This window comes from Onychomys torridus, chromosome 18, assembly GCF_903995425.1.
Source record: "Onychomys torridus chromosome 18, mOncTor1.1, whole genome shotgun sequence".
NCBI classification, from domain to species: domain Eukaryota; kingdom Metazoa; phylum Chordata; class Mammalia; order Rodentia; family Cricetidae; genus Onychomys; species Onychomys torridus.
The window spans coordinates 65,914,564-65,933,398 of record NC_050460.1 but is presented as its reverse complement, the minus strand read 5'-3'; the positions used below and the strand labels follow the sequence as shown (position 1 = coordinate 65,933,398).

Genomic DNA, 18,835 nt, shown 5'->3' with positions numbered 1-18,835 from the left:
CTATCACAAGATTTCTTTCCATCAACACACTGCCATTGCATTGAAATTTAAAAAATTCAGAGTTGAATATTAATAGAGTTCTTACAAGCTAGTAGAGCAATGACTTCTTACTGTTTGGGTCTCAAGTAAGTGTGATTTTAGATTTCTTTTGGTTGTCTTCTGAATATAGATTTACAGATGCTTTTCAGTGGGCCAAAGACATTTTAGTCCAATCTATACCTGACTCTCTAGACAGAAGGAATATTTACATGTTTTTTAATCCAAATCTGGAGCTTTTGCTAGGACTCAGATAAGAATCTACTTTTGCTGTTTTATAGATACCTGCTACCTGTTTTTTCTACAATATGGATTTCAATACAAATTGAAAATACTGATATATCTGAAACTTTTATGTCTTTTCATAAAATGTAAATTCACATAAACTCCAAAGAATTAAAAACATAAAACTTGGACCTACTTCTTGCAGATTAAAAGGATTCCAGACAAACACAGACTAGCTTTCCCCATCTGTCTACTCCTGAGGATGGTATTTCTCTCACTCCTGGTCTTGGGACCCCTCTCCTTCCTCAATTACTGAGACTAAAGGTTCCAAATAAGTTCATAAATTTTAACTTCTGTTCCTAGTTCGTGTCTGTCTTAACAGGTTTCCACTTGGCTGACAGACACATCCAAGCACCATTTGCTGATGACAACCTGCTCCAAATGACTGTGAACCCTGAACTCACTGAGAGCTAGTATGGATCACTCCATCCAGTGTTAATGCTGTCTCTTCAGCTGGTCAATGAACCAGATGTTTCTAAATTCCCAACTTGCCTTTTGCTAACATTCTAGACTTCCAGGGCCCTGACAACAGTGTTCTAACGTCAGCAGCCAGTAATTACAGAAGCAAATACATCGCCTCCTACCCCCCCTGGAATGTTAGATCAAAGGGGAATTTCTTGTCATAGGGAACCCGAGATCAAGTAATAACGGGTTCCCATTCTCATTTTCAAGTTCCTTCTAGATAAGGAACTCGGTCAGCCATCACGGGACCTTCGGCTCTTCTGCTTCTGCTAATTGCTGTTGGCTCTTATGTCACTGATGCCTTAACTAAGTGATGATTCCCATCTGGGTACCACTGAACTGGGGATGCTAGAATCCCAGTATCAGCCCCTGAGCCAAACCCATGGCACACTTGCAGATGGTAACAACCAAGTAAGGGGAGGCTCACTTGGCCGTTGGTAACCGTCTCTGTGTGGAACAACCTCCATACGGCCATGCCCACCTCTGCAGTCTCAGAATCTGGTGGGGATTGGCTTCCTGATACCCTGGAGGAGACCTGGTGATGGGCATATGCCTCTGGCTGGACCCCCTATGTTAATACTCAGGTTTTGAATCAAACAAACAAACAAAAATCTTGTGTCCTGGTCTAGTTAGACCCCAGAATAGTCTACTACCCTGATGATAAAATCTTTTATCAATTAGAAACATCTCCAAGATTTGAGATGATGAACTTACTCAAGGGGGGAATGAGAGGACCGAGTAAACCCCATAAGAGGCTGCTCAGTCTCCCCTCAGAGATCAGGCCTCAACTTCAGTTTCCTGAGACTGAATAAACAGTTTCTAAAAGAGCCATGAACAAAGGACAATCAATCCCCAACACCCCCATCAACAAGGGTGAGGAGGCCTGGTACATACAGTCCAGGCCTGAGCCACAAACAGCTCAAGGTGATAACCAAATAAGGACAAAGCCTGGCACTTGTCCAGGCCTGCCAAAAAGTGGAAAACTGTAGCCCTCACCAGCCCCTGACTAGCCCAGGCCAATTAGAACGCACTAATATAATTGCCAAACATATCTAAAGTGACCTAACTGCCTTAGGACCTCCCCTTGGCTATGCTTAAAAGGAGCCCACACATCCCTCTTGGGGTCACTGCCATCTTGCCTTTGTGTGGGATGGCAGACCACAGCATGCTGGAAAAATAGACACTCTTGCTGATTGCATATGTGGATGGTGATCTTTTGTGGGGCTTCTTCAGGAACCTAACACCTCTCTCTGAAGAGAAAGGGTGAAGAGTCCAGGCAGCAGGCCCCCTGGCTTCTTTGAGAAGGCGGCAGTTACTCCAACTGTAGATAGCCTGCCCCTCCCCCCACTGTGCTTCCCAGGGGAGTGTGGGATTCCTCAGTGGCCTCTGCTGTGCAGCTTCAGTTTTTGCTAAAATTGATGAGGTACCCACAGGCCTCCACCAAGGGATACTCACTTTCTATCAGACAGCGTGTCGGGTTGAGGAGTGCACACAGCAGGCTTCTTGTAGCCACAAAGCTGCTAATGGACACAAAATTGCCTTTGGGTTTGAGGACTCTTTCTTTTCATGGTTGTCCGAGCATGGTGACTCAGTTACTTGTGTCTGAGAACTCTGTCAGAGTGCAGCCTCTCGATGTTGGACTGTACTGGGTTTACTGGCATAAGGTGTCAAGAATGGCATTTCAACTGGAGGAGCTCACCCACCCTACACATTCTGAGACTTGCTGGTTAGATGCTCAAGTTGATTTTACTTATATAAAATGTTACTGTGAATAAATGCTACTTATTTTATGCTTTAGTTAGAGACTTATTCATCAGCTGGGATGGGTTTTTAGTGAAGTGAATAAAAGACTATTGTTGATTTTTAGTAAAGTAAGCAACATCCTATCCACAGGATTTACAGAATGGATTGTAAAGATATTGATTAAGCAGGTTGATTTCTATTATGTGCATGTGGGTGCATGTGTGTGTGTGTAGGTGTGCGTGTATATGTGCACGTGCATATCACAGCCAGAGAGAGGTCAATCAGGATGTCGTTCCTCAGAAGCCATGCACCTTGTTTGAGATAGGGTCTTTGACTGGGACCTGAGTCTTCCTAACTAGGCTGGGTTGTCTGGCCAACAGGCTTTCGGGATCCATCTGCCTCAGCCTCCCCAGTGCTGGAATTACAGTCATGTGCCATGCATCTAGAGTTTTACATAGCTGCTGGGGATCAAACTGAGGCCGTCAAGCTTGTGTGGTAAGCCATCTCCTCAGCCCCAGGTTGATCAGTTTCTGCACTGTCCACACCACATGCAGCTGCAGAAGGGTAAGTCCTGGAACACTGAAATGAATCTGAAGAAGAAAAAAATCTTCCTACTTGGACCTTTTAGATCCCAAGTCTGTGATCTTAGCTAGTCTAGAGGGTAAGATAGGAGGACCACAAGTTCAAGGTTATCTGTGAAACAGAGACCCCGTCTCGAAGTGAAAGTGGGGTCTGTGGCTGTAACTCAGTGGCAAGTGCTTGCCCAGCATGCATGAGGTCATTGGCTAACTTGCTAGTACTTTAATCTGCTTGGTGTTAGTCTGAACTTTAAGGAGGTTGATGCTTTGCCATGGAGATTTAGATGGGGAAAGAAAATGTAAACTTTTCCATTGTGGAATATTATTTTAACTGGGCAAAGATGTGTTACATGTGTTTATGCTGTGGATTATTACTCTAACTACATGAAGGTATGTTACATTTGTTTCTGCTGCTTTTGTTAATGATGTAAAGATGTATTGCATTTGTTTGTGTGGAATTTGTTTAATTATGTAAAGATGTGTTACATTTGTTTCACCTTGTCTACCTAAGACACCTGATTGGTCTAATAAGAAGCTGAACGGCCAATAGCTGGTCAGGAGGGGAGAGGTGAGGCTGCAGGTGGAGAGGATAAGTAGGAGGAGAAATCTAGGCTAGAGAAGAAAGAGAAGAAGATAGAAGAGAATGAAGGAGAAAGAGAGGGACACGCCCTAGAGCCAGAAGCTAAGCAGGCGACAGACAGACAGACAGGAGAAGCAGGAAAGTAGGACATACAGAAGGAAAGAAAGGTTAAAAAGCCCTGAGGCAAAACATAGATACAGAGAAACAGATGAAAATAAGAGATAAGCTAAGGCTGAGCATTCATAACTAATAATAAGTCTCCATGTCATGATTTGGGAGCTGGTTAGTGGTCCAAAAGAAAGCCTGCTACACTTTTCCCTGTACGGTATTAATCTTCAAGGATGTGAGAATTCCAGTTCCCTCCCTGTGCATCCACGGCAATTCTGGACCTGACTTCAGTGTGTTGTGCTAAAGGATATAAAACCAGGCAAGCTGAGTCAACGACATCAGGAAGAGGAGCCTCACCTCGAGCTGACACCCACAGAGATGAGCACATTGTCTTGGGCTGCACACCACATCAGAGAACCACTCTGGTCTGGATCCAGCTCTGGGCACACTCCACACTCCCCAGACTCCTGCTCTCAGGACTTTAACTGAAACCTGGCGGGATCCTCCCCTCCTCCCCCAGGATGCCCAGATATTATGGAATTGTCTTTTTGTACACTGTGAAGATGTGTTGCTCTCATTGGTTTAATAAAGAGCTAATGACCAATAGCTAGGCAGGACATGTGGACAAGGAAAAGGAGAGCATGAGGTGGGGTGGGTGGGGTGATGAGGGGCAGAGCTGCCAGGAGACTCGGAGAGAAGCAAGATGAACTTGTGCTGAGAAAAGGTACCAAGCTATGTGGTAGTACATAGATAAGAAATATGGATAAATTTAAGTTGTAAGAGCTAGTTAGTAACAAGCCTAAGCTATCGGCTGAGTGTTTATAATAAGTCTCCTTGTTGGTTATTGGGGAGCCAATGGTCCCAACAAAACCTCCACCTACACCCTGCCTCCATTTTGAGCTTCTCCCTTGAGGACTAGGCTGTGGATAACCACAGGGACCCTCGCCTGAACTTCTGGAGGCACCACTGAATCAGAAATGGTTCAGGGACTGAGCTGGAAATGCCCCTTGCGTCAGGACTATTCCATGACTAATCTTCAGTTCCCTTTAGCTTGTCAGAGATTTCCCTAGCTGAAGAAGAGCAGATTCCACTGTCCAATCAAGAGCTGGCATTCTGCCACATCATCAGTTACCAGGGGAGGCTGTGGGGTAGTAAGCACCAGGTTAAAGGTCATCTTCCTTCACCTCCTTTACTCTTACAAGCTTCAAACACACAGTTGTCCCATCAGCCCTGTGTAGGAGAGGTGAACACTCCTCCGGGGCTCAGACTGGTGAGTGAATGTCAGACCATAGCAGACCTGGCTCAGCACTGCGGCCGGATGAAAGTGTTTCAGCTGTAACTGGATCAAGATTTAAAATACTAAATAAAAAAGAAATTGCTGGTTTCAAAGAGGACCCTCATACTGAATTTCTAACTAGCAACCGATGATGCTGTTTACATCTGATGTTGATTGGCTCCTCAGCACTGACCTTATTCAACACAGCACCAAAGCAGTGAATCCCCTGTTTCTTCTGACCTGGGGTGTAGATGGAGAGAGGAGATAGTTTTCAGGGTGTGAGACCACCACCTCTCCTCCAGCATGGTGTGTGTGTGGCTCCCCAGAGGCCCCTGTGTGGCAGCTGTGGTCCTGACACTAATGGTGCTGAGTCCTCCCGTGGCTTTGGTCAGGGACCCCCGACGTAAGTGCACCTCAGGTGCTGAGCTGCTGGGGTGGGGAAGGAGGGGGCCAACTTCTCACTGTCCAGGCCAATTTGCTGATATTTTCTGTGACCATCCACAGTCCTCACATGAAATCCAAACTGTTCCTCAGATAGGAGGCTGGCTGCCTGTGCTCTGAGATCTACGTGAGAGGCCCCCAATGTCAGCCACTGCTTTTCAATTTCTTCCAGTAACATCTCCATCCTTGTGACATAGTCTCCTCAGGGCCTTGGGAGGACTGATAATCATGATGTTAAATAAACCTCTTGCATAGGACTTGTCTTCATTGTGTTGAGCTATGCCAGACAACGAGGTTTCTCTTTAAAAATAGAACTGCATGTGTGCATTTGTATTCTATTTTGTGTGTTTCTATTGTTTAACTACAAAAACAGTCAAATATTGAAGTATCAAAAGGTTCCTCTTAAAGCATCATGAAGTCACAGGAACAGGGAGGGTGTGCCAGGGACAATTTGTATGTGTCCTCTGCAGGCTGTGAGGCCACTGCCTGGGCACCTGGGAGGCTGAGCCAGGACTCTGTCTTTCTCCCTCCCTGACTCCAGTGTCTGTGCAGGCTGTTCTGGTGTGGGGGCTCTGCGGGGTGGGGTGAGTTCCCTTTCTCCTTGGAGCACACAGCCCCTGACCAATTCCCTTTGGTTTCTGCTTTCAGAATTTTAAGCTGAGGAAGCGTGGGGCGGTCATTACTTTCTCCTCTCTAGATTCCCAGAGGAGCAAAGGCCTGGGTCAGAGCCAGCTCTAAGAGGAGCATTTGGCAGAATATTCTAGAAAGGTGTGGTTCAAGGAAAGGGTGAAGAGTGGGAAGGTAGGAGGTGGCTGTCAGGCACAGGCTGGAGCAGTCACTGTGTGTGGTCTCCACGGTGGCCCTCAGGCTGAGCAGGACATTATTGGTGTGGGATCAGAAGGTGTCCCTGCTCCACGGTCCCCTCTACCTCTGGAATAACAGGGATGCACCCTTTGGGTGCTGATCTTTGAGGAGGTGACATGACAGCACTTGTCGCTACCAGCCCCTTCTGGTGGCCATAGAAGGGTTGTTCTGTCTTGTTTTAACCCACCTGAGCTGTCTGTTCAGTCTCCCTGAGCAGCAGAGACTGTATATGGGAGACAGAGTGACATCCCACCATTCTTCAGGTGGTTCTTGTTTTATTTTGGGGACATGCTATTTGATGCATCTAGAGCTCACCAAGCAGAGAAGGCTAGGCTAGTGGCCTGTGGGACTCCCGGGTCCTCCTGTCTCCCCATCATGAGGTTACAGGTGTGAACTCTGGGAATCAAACTCAGATTCTCATGCTCGAAAGGCAAGTGCTTTACCCTTGAGCCATCTCCACAGCCTCAGCAGAGATTTGTTCTCTTGGCCAAGACTGGGAGAAGTGGGGGATGGAATGGCCGATCAACTTCTCCACCCACTGGGATGTGGAGGTCATAGACAAGGACCAAAGGAATGAGTGGCGAGGTGGGCAAGTAAAAGGGTGAAGTGTTTGTGCTTTTTCTGGCAGTGAAGGTAGGTTTTCCCAGAATTTGGGTTCTTTTGTTTTCTTTTATGGAGAGAGAGAGAGAGAGAGAGAGAGAGAGAGAGAGAGAGAGAGAGCGCACAAGCAGTGTAGGCAGAGGTATCCATGGCATTCGCGCCCAGCTGGTCATGGGCATCTGAAGAGGGACTTACGGATTTGAGGAGTCTGGTCCCTGAGAGAACCACTTGGGCAGCTGCAGCTGACACTCTTGTCTCCACAGCACGTTTCTTGCAACAAGTGAAAAGTGAATGCCATTTCTCCAGTGGGATGGAGCGGGTGCGGTACCTGCAGCGACTCATCTATAACCAGGAGGAACACTTGCGATTTGACAGCAATGTGGGCAGGTACCAAGCAGTGACTGAGCTGGGACAGATCCAAGCCGAGTACTGGAACAGCCAGAAGGGCTTTCTGGAGCAGAAGCAGGCCAGGGTGGACACGTTCTGCAGATTCAACTACGCCATTGTGGAGATATTAACTGTGCAGCAGAGAGGTGAGGAAGGGGGAGGGAGAGAGGTCACACACATGTGAGGAGCACCAGAGGGAGTGTGGGGTTGCGAGGCTGTTGATTGACAGGAGTACTTATCTGGAATCCATCTGACCTGTGACAGGTGAATCCAAGTTGTGACTCCTCGGCTTGCATTAATTCTTTAAGTTTACAAAGAGTGATAAAAGTTATAGCTCTATTAGCATTACCACTGTTTGTAATTTGTACTGAAAATGCTCTAGAAAAGGCAGCTAACTGGAGTCTGTAAGACAGCTGGAGTAGACTCATGTCTTTGAGTCACAGCAACAGCCATGGCTTTGGGTTCAAAGCACGAGCACTCTTTCCTCTGTCCAGAGGGCTGGACATATAGAGATAGGACAGAGAAATTTTCAACAAGATGAAAAGCACTTTAAGTCTATGCTTAGAAAACAACCAAGGAAATGTAAAATATTGAGCTTGTGACTATGATGACATTAGCAATAATTTAGTAGAGCTAGATTAATGGCTTATCAGAACTCCACTGATTAATGTTAAAACTCTGAACTTCTTTTTCTTCCTCATCTATCTATCTATCTATCTATCTATCTATCTATCTATCTATCTATCTATCTATCTGAGACAAGGTTTCTCTGTGCAGCCCTGGCTGTCCTGGAATTCGCTCTGTAGACCAGGTTGGCCTCAAACTCAGAGATCTGCCTGCCTCTGCTTTCAGAGTGCTGGGGTTAAGGGTGTGCACTGCCACTGCCCAAAACTCTGAACTTTTGAAGTCTTAATATAACAATAGCATAGAGAGGGAAAGAAATCTGAAATACTTCTTATTCCTCACATACCTTAAATCCCTTTCTTACACCTTTGCAAATTGTATTTACACACCTTAAATTTCTTTCTTAGATCCTCACAATTCACTTAAACTTCAAATCTTTCATTTTCACCCAATGGTTCCTGAGATCAGTCATTGCCAAGCAAGGTTCTTTAAGTAAAGGAAGAGTAAAACGTTACATTGAAACCTGTTTTGTGAGTTTATCTTTCAGTGAGCAAGATAAACTAGCAAGGTAAACTGTTCTATGTCTGCCTTTCTCAGTGGGAAACCTAATGGCCCTGGACAAGTGAGGGCTGAGTTTACATGTGAAATGAGCTGAGCAGGCAGCTGTAGCCTTTCGGGGAGGGGCTGGGTAGAGTTGCTGCCAAACGATAAAGTTCTTTGCCCAGTGGTTCGTGTTACCACAATCCAGGAGGAGTTGCCTGTGCCCTGTGGATTTCTTTGCCCAGTGGTTCGTGTTACCACAATCCAGGAGGAGTTGCCTGTGCCCTGTGGATTTCTTTGCCCAGTGGTTAGTGTTACCACAATCCAGGAGGAGTTGCCTGTGCCCTGTGGATTTCTTTGCCCAGTGGTTAGTGTTACCACAATCCAGGAGGAGTTGCCTGTGCCCTGTGGATTTCTTTGAGAACTTAGGTTTGCTGTAGGAGCTGTCATTTCTGTCTGTTCTGGGAAGCTTTTTAATTAAACATTTTAAATGCCACATTTAGCAGATCTCTGAGGAATTTGAAGACCATATATTAAGTATACCTGATTTGAGCTGGAGAGATGGCTCGGTGGTTAAGGGCACACTGGCTGCTCTTCTAGACATCCTGAGTTCAATTCCCAGCAACCACAGGGTGGCTCACAACCATCCGTAGTGAGATCTGGTGCCCTCTGCTGGTGTGCAGGCACACATGCAGACAGAACACTGTATACATAATAAGTATACCTGATTTTAAAGTAACTATTTTTAGTTACTTGTTTTAGGATTAGCCTTGAAAGCATATTCAGGAGGCTGAATAAAGCTTGTCCCTGTAAATGAATTATATTTGTACTTAGCACGACTATGAGCACAGTTCTGAGCACATTAAAGAATCTGATCATTTATAAGGTTACTGACCATTAGCTTGCATGTCTTAATTATCTTCAACAGTTTACAAGAAGTCAGTAGCTTTTATAAGATTAGTATTTTATAATTTTATCCCTGTTAAGTCTGGGCCTTAAAAATTGTCTTGAAGCTGGATACTGGTGGTGCATGCTCTTATTCTCAGGACTTGGGAGGCAGAGGCAGGCGAGTCTCTGAGTTCAAGGCCAGCCTGGTCTACAGAGTGAATTCTAGGATGGTCAGGGCTACACAGAGAAACCCTGTCTTGAAAAACCAATCAACAAACAAACAAAACAAAACAAAAATGAAGATTTAATTGAAGATCTTTTAGTATCAAAATAAAACTTTAAATCATAAGTAGAGAAACTGGGAGCTTTACAAGACCATAAATACAGTTCACATAGAGACTGGGAACCTCCCTTCATGGTCCTTTCAATAGTGCACCATTACAGAATGTAAGGGCAGTGTCAGCTGAGAACCCCCAAGACCAAGTTCTCAGCACAAAGGAGATTTATTTACCCCAGAGGGACAGAAGGCAGGGAATAAGAGACAAAGATAGGAGACAGAGGATGAGGGAGAAAGAAAGGGGACAAGGGAGTGGGGCAAAGGGTATTTGTCCTGGAGGACAGAGGACTGCCTCTGGAGAGAGGAGACAGGCACTTAGGGAAAGGCAGTTTATGAAGGTAAAAAGGGAAACCCCATGTTAGGATGAGGTGTTTACTTCTAATTGGGTGTGTTGATTAGCTGAGCAAAAGGGGGCTTTTGAGTTCTGAACTTCAATACTTCGATAGCTGAACCTTGGTAGCCTCAGGAGGAGGAAGTAAGTGGCCAAATAAGGGAATAGCTTCAGGTATGCAATCTAATGGTTTTTAGCAAGGCAGAATGAACAGGGGAGAAGAGTCTCTTTGCAGACTACTAGTTTCTTGTGTCTTAGGGTTTCTGTTGCTGTGAAGAGACACCATGACCACGGCAACTCTTATTAGGAAAACATTTAATTGGGTGGGCTTACAATCTCAGAGGTTTAGTTCGTTATTTTCATGGTGGAACATAGTGGCTGGGAGGATGGCAGCGTGCTGGAGAAGTAGCTCAATGTCCTACATCTTGCCTTGCAGGCAGCAGGAAGTAGCCTGTGACACTGGGTGGTATCTTGAGCATATATGAGACCTCAAAGTCTGCCCCCACAGTGACACACTTCCTCCAACAAGGCTACATCTACTTCAACAAGGCCACACCTCCAAATAGTGCCACTCCCTTCGGGGGCCATTTTCTTTCAAACCACCATGTTGTAACAAAATTAGCAAAGACAAAGAAGCTAGACATATATCTCCAAGTCAGTTTCTGTTAACTGAATAGACCTTAGGAATTTATAAACCTTATTTCAAACATATGTTATTCTTCTTTAAAATTCCCCAGAAGCCCAGTGTTGAACACATTAGTAAAGAAATAAGTGGTTAGACACAATCTCCAAGGCAGTTTCTGTTAACCTGAGTAGACCTGTGTAATCTTAGGAATTTATCAACCTAAAAAAATACTCCAAAATATTTTTGGAGACCTGCTGTTGCTTCCTTAGTGTAAAAAGGGGACAAAGTGATGAGCAGAGGGCTCAGGATTGGTTTTAAAAATAATAAGCGGCGCTGGTTACTGTGCCAGAAAGGTCCCGAGGCACGAGGCACAAAAAAACCAGCATCAGAGCTTTATTTAGGAAGTGGGGGGGGGGGCAGAAAAGAGTAACCGGGCCTAGGAAGAGACACATGCAGAAAGAGAGAGAGTGGGGGAGGGGTGGAAAGAGCAGAAGAGGGGGGGGGGGATTCTGTGTCCGGCTTTTTTTTTTTTTTTTTTTTAAATAAGATCTTGATTGACAGATAATTCACATAGTATACAATTTTCCTGTTTGCACAGTTTGATAGACTTTAGTCCAGCATCCTCATAGGCCCATGACACCATCACCACTTCCTGTTTTAGAACATCGCTGTCTTCAATTTCTTCCTTCCTTCCTTCCTTCCTTCCTTCCTTCCTTCCTTCCTTTCTTCTTTTTTTTTAATACTGAATGCGGTTTATTGAAGGAGGTAGGAGGTCTTAAATACAGGCTTACAGTACAATGGGAGAACTCTGGAGGGCAGAAGTTCGCTTCCAATGTTTTACAATCTTGCAATTAATGTCTAGTATGCAGGATACACAGACAAGGACTTCCCTTAAGCATTCAGGAGGGTGGAATCTCACAGGGAATTAGCATAGGGAGGATATCAAGGTCAAGGTCAGCAAGCAAGGCAAGTTACCCAAAACGGGGGCCAGGGCCCTACAGGTCCCCCTTTCACTAAAAATGAGCTTCTGACTTAGGTTGCATGGGACGTCAGCAGGTCACCTTACCCGTCATGGAGACACCTGCCCAGGCCACACAGGTGCTCTGTCTTAGGTTGGTGAGCACCCTCCAGACATTACCCATCTCTGAATACTCATTATCATACAGGCTAAATCGTGTGTGTGAGCTGCAGAGTTAACTCCAGCCTGAATAGGATTGTGAGAATGAAAATGCTTAGCTGGCATGCTACTGTTACTAAATGGAGGTCAGTGACCTTCAGGGTTATCCTTAATCTCCAAGGTGTCTGGGTGACACATCCTCTCAAACATACTTGAAAAAGCAGTTGCCATACATTACCTTCTGGAGACTCCAACCACATGGTTGCAGTTCCTAGGCTTATGTTAATGCTTGCCAAAGCTGGCCATATTGTGCTCTCAACCCCCATTGGCATCGGGAGGGGAGAGTTTTTCATGAAGGCCCTATAGGTCTCTGCCACGTTGGGCTTCAGCTGCAGCCATAGGGCGCACTGTGTCCGGCTTTTTAAGGATTTCCCTGCACTTGAGCAGGTGGGCATATGGCGCTACACCATGACTGCACTGATTGCGTGACCATGCTGCATGCATTTGTGCAATCACGCAGCACACAGATGACATAAGATGTAAGACCCCTTGCTTAGCTACTGAACTGCGCATGTGCGGTCATGCAGCTGGAGTGGCAGAATCCTAACTTAGTAGGACTAAGAAGTTTTATGGCTGTTGCCTTAGTTGGTTTATACCACATGCTTATTTAAGCAAGATAGTGGTGAAGTCACATGGCGTGTATTCTTTTTTAACGGAGACTCGTTGGCTGCCAGCCACGTGGTTACTTCCATCCTGATGAGGTCATCAGCTAAGATGGAGGCGAGCCACACGGTTGCTGTTTAAAAACACCCATTTTCCTAAACAAGGGTTGAATCCAAGTTACATGTAGTAAATAAGATTGCATATGCTTAGATTTTTTAAAGTACCAACCTTTTGTTACAAGTTTTAAGCTAACTTCTTGTTATAGATTTTGTGGAATTTTAACCACACCCAATAAACTCACAAATACTAGAGTTTACACAATAGGTTTTAGAGATTTTTGTTTTGTTTTGTTTTTGAGCAAAAACAAACAAATCATGAACATGAAAGATTTTCAAGAGGGGAAAGCAGAAAAATCTTAGAGTTAAGAGACATTTGGAAATGTAGAGCAGAGAAAGTTCAGACATAAGAGATCTGGGATCGTTTGTTTGTGCAGTGGCAGTTGTTAGGATTTGTGAGAATTTAGAAATGGAGTCTGGCATCACTGACCACTGAGCTATACTGAGGCCAAGCTGTTTGCAGGAAGACAGCAGGCTTTAATGAAATCTCTGAGTCCAAACAGGAAAGGAGAAAGGGTCGCGCAATGAACTCCACTGGACGGAGGGTTCTGATAAATGCCAAGAGGGAGCCGAGAGAACAGGGTGGCAAGCGGAAACTCCACCCGAGGCAGGATCCCAATGGATAGAAGGCCTAGCCACTCCCCCATGACTGAGCATGTGTTAGCAAGATGCTTAGTCATCCCAGGGCCTTATGTCCTATGTAATCCATGAGCTGCGTGGCCATGTAATTTGCGCTCAGTGTGATCACGTAATCTACACGCATGCATGGCATAGCTACGTAGGCTCATATGCGCATGTGAGGACAGGGGGGATCCATAAAAGCGGGCCCCACATACCCCTCCCCCCTTCTTCCTGCAAGATCGTTCCCATAGGCCTAAGTACCCGCTTCTGCTCTCCTTTCCCTAATAAACTCTTAGAGTGGGTTTTATTGTGCCTTGTGGCTTTTCTCACACGGTAAACAGGGCCACTTAATAAATAACACCAATATTATAGAGGCCCAGGAGAGAGCTGAGGAGGAACAGGGCTGTAACTGTAGGCCCAGGAAGGCCTAGCCAGTAGAGGAGAGGGGCAAGTGTCTCAGGGGAGGGAGGGTACAGTAGGCTCCAGGAGCCAGAGAGATACTTACTGAGAGCGTGAAGGGAGGGAAAGCAGCGGAGGAGTTGGAGTCTAGAACTCGGAGTCAAATTTGGTGGGTGGCAGGCAGAAGGCAGTGGAAAGAAACAGGCAGACCTTAGGAGAGTCAGATCGGCAGCCTGGTTCAGTTAGGAGAGGCTGGCACCCTTGGGAGCAGCTCACACGGGCCCTCCAGGGATTCGAACACCAGATGAAAGAACTGAGGACAGGGCGCTCCAAGGTGTGGCTGGGGAGAAGGGTGTTATTGTAGATGTGAGGGAGAGAACACCAGAAGCATCTGGAAGAATCCAGACTGAACTGGGCCATGGGGGCGGGGCGAGAGAAGAGAGAAGGGCAAGCAGACCAAGGGTGGAGCCCGGAGAGCGCATGGCTGCAAAGGCAGGTGTTTTTGCTTTTTGTTTGTTTGTTTGTTTGCTTTTTTTTTTTTTTTTTTGCCTTTTAGACAGTAGTTTTGGTACCGATCCTGGATCCCCGCTCTGTAGACCAGGCTGGCCTAGAACTCACAGAGATCCACCTGCCTCTGCCTCCCAAGGGATGAGATTAAAGGTGTGCGCCACCACCAAAAGGCACATTTTTATAGAAAAGAGAAGCTGGAGGGAGGGAAGTGAAGCTCAGGGGCTGGAGAGGTAGGGGGCAAGGGGCAGGGGCAGGGGGCAGGGTGAGGAGAGCTGAAAGGAGCCACAGGTACTGAGTGAGCCCAGAGGCCAAGCAGATACTTGGGGATGCTAATAGGCACCACCACTGGCCATTTGTCCTGGGTTCCTTGGGACCTGACAGATTCAGCTGCAGTGGTGGATGGGAGCATTGCAGACTTGCAGGCTGGTACCCCAAAGGGAGAGTCCTTTGGGGGACACTCTCTGGGAGAGGCTTGTGGAAGTCGCAGATGTGGGGATCTCTTGCCTTTCTGTTCTCCCAGTCACGGCTGTCTCTCCACATTCTCTGTATGGTGTGACAGACTTTTCCTGGGAAAACACATCATTAACACATCTACTTATCGTAGACAAGGAACCCACCACAGACCAAAGTAATGACTGAACTGAAATCTAACTTGGGGAAGCCGGGTGAGTTCTTATTGGGGTCACTCACAGGAAGAGGGATGACTGAAGTGTAGCTACCTCAGTGAAAAGCCCACCTCACCTCACGCTGCAAGCTGCATTCCTGGAGCTCTGCAGTTCATGCAGGTCCCCAATAAGACTGAGAATCTCCTCTCAGCAGCTTTGCTGGCCAGAGTCCCTGCCCCGCGCCACCGTTCATGGTTTCCACAACTTCAGCGTTCTCAGATTATCTACCTCCTGAGCCTCACAGCTGTCCCCGTCTCCCCCTTCTTCCCTTCAGCCCCTGGAAGCTGCCACACAGCATCCCTGACAGGTCCAGACTTCCCTTGGGAAGCTGGTTGGAACTTCAGCGGGGGCTCCAGGCTCAGCAGAGGCTGTGCGCTGGCGCCACCTACTGTTGGCTCTGGGGGCTTCCATGGAGTGCCAGGAACACGGGGATATTGGGTGCCTTTGGTGGAATGTCAGCTTTGTCTCTGGGGCACTTGAGGGAAGCAGAAGGCCTTCCGACAGGGCTGAAATCTTATCAGGACACCGCCTGGGATGCAGCTGTGGGAGTCTGGAGGAAGCAGTGAGGAGTGCCGTGAACTGTCTGCAGGCTCAAGAGAGAGCCGGTGCAGATTTACCCAAGACAGAAGAGTCTCGTTAGGCCAGGCCTTGAGGTGGGACAGCATCAGTGGCCATGCATGATGGGAGCCTGAAGGAAAAGCCTTCATGTCCCTAAAGGGGATTTCTGACTTTTGTAGGTTTCCAGGGAGAAGCAGCTTCCTAGTCAGGGTCACTGCAATGAAACTCCATGACCAGAACACCCTGGGGAGAAAAGGATCTATGTGGCTTATATTTCAGCATCACTGTTCATCATGGAAGGAGGTCAGGACAGGAACTCACACAGGAGCTGAGCAGAGGCCATGGAGGAGCTTACTGGCTTCCTCAGCCTGTTTTCTTATAGAACCCAGGATCACCTGCCCAGGGATGGCCCACCCACAGTGAGTTGGACCCTCCCACATCAATCACTAATTAAGAAAATGCCCTATAGCCTGATTTTACAGAGGCATTTTCTCAACTGAAGCTCCCTCCTCTCACATATAGCTTGCCAAGTTGAGGCAAGCTGGCCAACACAGGCAGGCAGTTTCACAGTGTGTGATTTAGCCTGGCTTAGCATCCATGACTCCTGCAATGGATGGTCTAGACAGGACCATCAACAGTGCCATGAAGCTGCTGGGGAGGGCTGGGCTTGCTCCTGCCTCCAGCTCTGACATCACCACAGGGGCCTGTCAGCTATGGAGCCTGATCTCTGCAGAAACTAGAGGATCTAACAGGAAGTGTGTTAATATTCTGCAGTTCTGGGGAGTGCTTCCCAGACCAGAATGACATTGTGGAATTTCCCTTCCTGGCCTGTCAGTTACAGCCTTCAGTCTATGAGAAGCATGCAACTGAGGAGGACTGCTCTTCTTCCCTGGTTTTACTTAATACAGTGTTTTGTAAAAATTGAAAATACTTAAACTCAATAATGAAAAGTTGTTTGAGGTATAAAATAAAACCTTAGAGTTCCTCAGATCCAACAGGTGATGGGAAGGTTTGGGAGGCCTGTCTGGACTCCCCTGGGTGGACGGAGGCAGACAGACAGACAACCTGGGAGGACACTCCGCCCCCATGACTTATTCTTACCTCCCTTTTCCCTCTAGCTGAGCCCCAGGTGACTGTGCACCCGACAAAGACACGGCCCCTGGACCACCACAACCTCCTGGTCTGCTCTGTGAGCGGGTTCTACCCCGGACACATTGAAGTCAGATGGTTCCGGAACGGCCAGGAGGAGAAGACTGGGGTTGTGTCCACGGGCCTGACCCGGAATGGAGACTGGACCTTCCAGAGCCTGGTGATGCTGGAGATGGTTCCTCAGAGTGGGGATGTTTACACCTGCCAGGTGGAGCATCCCAGCCTGACCAGCCCTGCCACAGTGGAGTGGAGTGAGTGGGAAGCTCCTGACCCTGTGAATCCCTGTCCATGGGAGTCTCCTATCCTGGCTTACCCCAGCCTGTCAGCCCTCTGACCCTGTGAATCCCCGCCCACTAGGGAGGGGGCATGGCTTACCCTGCCTGTCAGCTTTGTCTGCCCATACACTGTTTCCACTGCTCTGTGCTGTCCTCTCCTTCAGCGCGGCTCACAGGGGCAGGTGTGTGATGCTTTACAAGCACTGTTGCCCCCTGGGTAGCACTTATGCCACCACACACTCTTCTGAGCCTTCCAGTGACATCACCTGCGTGGCCCTGGATGCAGCCTCTGCCTCTGGCTGGGTTGTTTCCGCTGTTGCTCATGGTGACAAGCAGCAGCCCAGGTCATGGCTGACTTTAGGGACCTCCAGTCTCAGCTCTGCCTTTGCTGAGGTCTGTCACCCTCAGGACTGTGGGGTCTCAGAGCTCAGAGGCTTCCTGTCAGCTCAGTTCAGGCAGCCATATTAAGTCTCTTCATGCTGTGAACCTCTGATGTTTGATTGATGTCAAACATCGCCAGGAGGGTTCGAGTCCAGCTCTTCTAGAACTTGCTTCTTCCCCGGTCTCAAAGCTCTGAATCCCAAGTTCTCAAGTGGAAACGGGATTTGGGGTGCAAACCTCTAAACGTGACCTACTTTCTCAGGGGCACAGTCCACATCTGCACAGAACAAGATGCTGAGTGGAGTCGGGGGCTTTGTGCTGGGTCTGCTCTTCCTCGGGCTGGGGCTGTTCATCTACTTCAGGAATCAGAAAGGTAAGCAGCCTGGTGGGGGCCACAACTCCACAGCATTTCAGGGAAGACCGTGGCTCTGCTCTCGGGATGTCACTGGCCCTGTGACCTCATGTTTCAGTGGACTCTGAACCCAACAGTCTGTTGTTACTGGATTGAACCCTAAGTAGTGATAACATAAGGAGATGGGGAAGTTAAGGGATTCTGACTTGAGAGCTGGGAACAGAGCAAAAATGAAGAAGAGCCACTGGGCTGGTGTGTGGCTGAAGCTTCCTGGGCCCCTCTCTCTGTCCACACTCCCCTCTCCCCTGATTACTGTAGGCTGTGGTGCCAGAGGAATCTCAGGTAGCAGCTCAGAGTCTGGGGACATGCGTCTGTGGACACATCTGCCTCCATGCACTTACATGTCTACTTTGTTCTCTTTTCCAGGACAGTCTGGACTTCAGCCGACAGGTAACCCTCTCAGTCTTCTCTCAGAGACAGATCTGCTTTCCCTACAGTGTGGACTGGGGTGTGATGGACCCCAGACAGAAACACTGGGCAAGGTGTAGATCCCAGGGTCTGGCCAGGTGGTTTGCACTGAGCCTTGTTCCTGCACTTACTGAAGGCCTGTGCTCTGAAGCAGCACTGACTTGGGGCTTGAGAAGTTCCCTCTGCTCAGGTCATGCTGTCAGGAGAGGCCTGGGGTGGTGAGAGAAGCCTCTGCAGGGTTAGGTCTGGAAAGGCCACTGTCCCTGTGCTCTGCAGGACTCCTGAGCTGAGGAGAGAGAGGTGACAAGGAAGGTGCTCCCCTGTCTCCATGGCATGAAAACATGTCCTGTCTGGTTCTCATTCTTCCTTTGACAGCGCTTTCCCAGGAATGTGGCTCCTCCTGACTTTGGACTCTGCAGATCTGTGCTCCCTGATCAGCCCCTAGCCCCAGCCTGGAATCCCCTGGGACAGAAGCCCCCCCCCCCCCCCCCCCCCCCCCCCACCTGCCCTTTGCCTGGTGCATCTGAATCCATCTGCTGCCACAGTGCCTGCTGACCTGGATAGTTTTATGTCAACTTGACACAAGCCAAGTCATCAGAGAGGAGGGAGCCTCAATTGAGAGAATGCCTCCATAAGACTGAGCTATAGGCAAGCTTATAGGACATTTTCTTAATTAGTGATTGATGGTTGAGGGTTGGGTGGTACCAGTCCTGGCTGGTAGTCCTGAATTCTGTAAGAAAGCTGGCTGAGCAATCCATAAGGAGCAAGCCAGTAAGCAGCACTCCTCCATGGCCTCTGCATCAGCTCCTGCTTCCAGATTCCTGCCCTGCGTGAGTTTCTGCCCTGACTCCTCCCT

The 18,835-nt window shown here is 47.8% G+C and overlaps 1 protein-coding gene across 1 annotated transcript; it reads left to right on the top strand.

Annotated features, from left to right (window-relative positions):
* The first annotated feature begins 5,371 nt into the window (after positions 1-5,371).
* Positions 5,372-18,276, top strand: LOC118570060 (H-2 class II histocompatibility antigen, I-E beta chain-like). Its single transcript, XM_036168430.1, has 6 exons — positions 5,372-5,471; positions 7,237-7,506; positions 16,473-16,754; positions 17,422-17,532; positions 17,938-17,961; positions 18,256-18,276. The coding sequence occupies exons 1-6, from the start codon at positions 5,372-5,374 to the stop codon at positions 18,267-18,269; spliced, it is 801 nt and encodes a 266-aa protein (XP_036024323.1). The 3' UTR covers positions 18,270-18,276.
* The last annotated feature ends 559 nt before the right edge of the window (positions 18,277-18,835 follow it).

What these genes read in the sequence shown, in the direction of transcription:
- LOC118570060 (XM_036168430.1), top strand. Translation starts at nt 5,372, where the DNA reads ATGGTGTGTGTGTGGCTCCCCAGAGGCCCCTGTGTGGCAGCTGTGGTC. An exon ending in TTTGGTCAGGGACCCCCGAC is followed by an intron (nt 5,472 to 7,236) that starts GTAAGTGCACCT and finishes TTGTCTCCACAG; the next exon opens with CACGTTTCTTGCAACAAGTG. An exon ending in ATTAACTGTGCAGCAGAGAG is followed by an intron (nt 7,507 to 16,472) that starts GTGAGGAAGGGG and finishes TTTTCCCTCTAG; the next exon opens with CTGAGCCCCAGGTGACTGTG.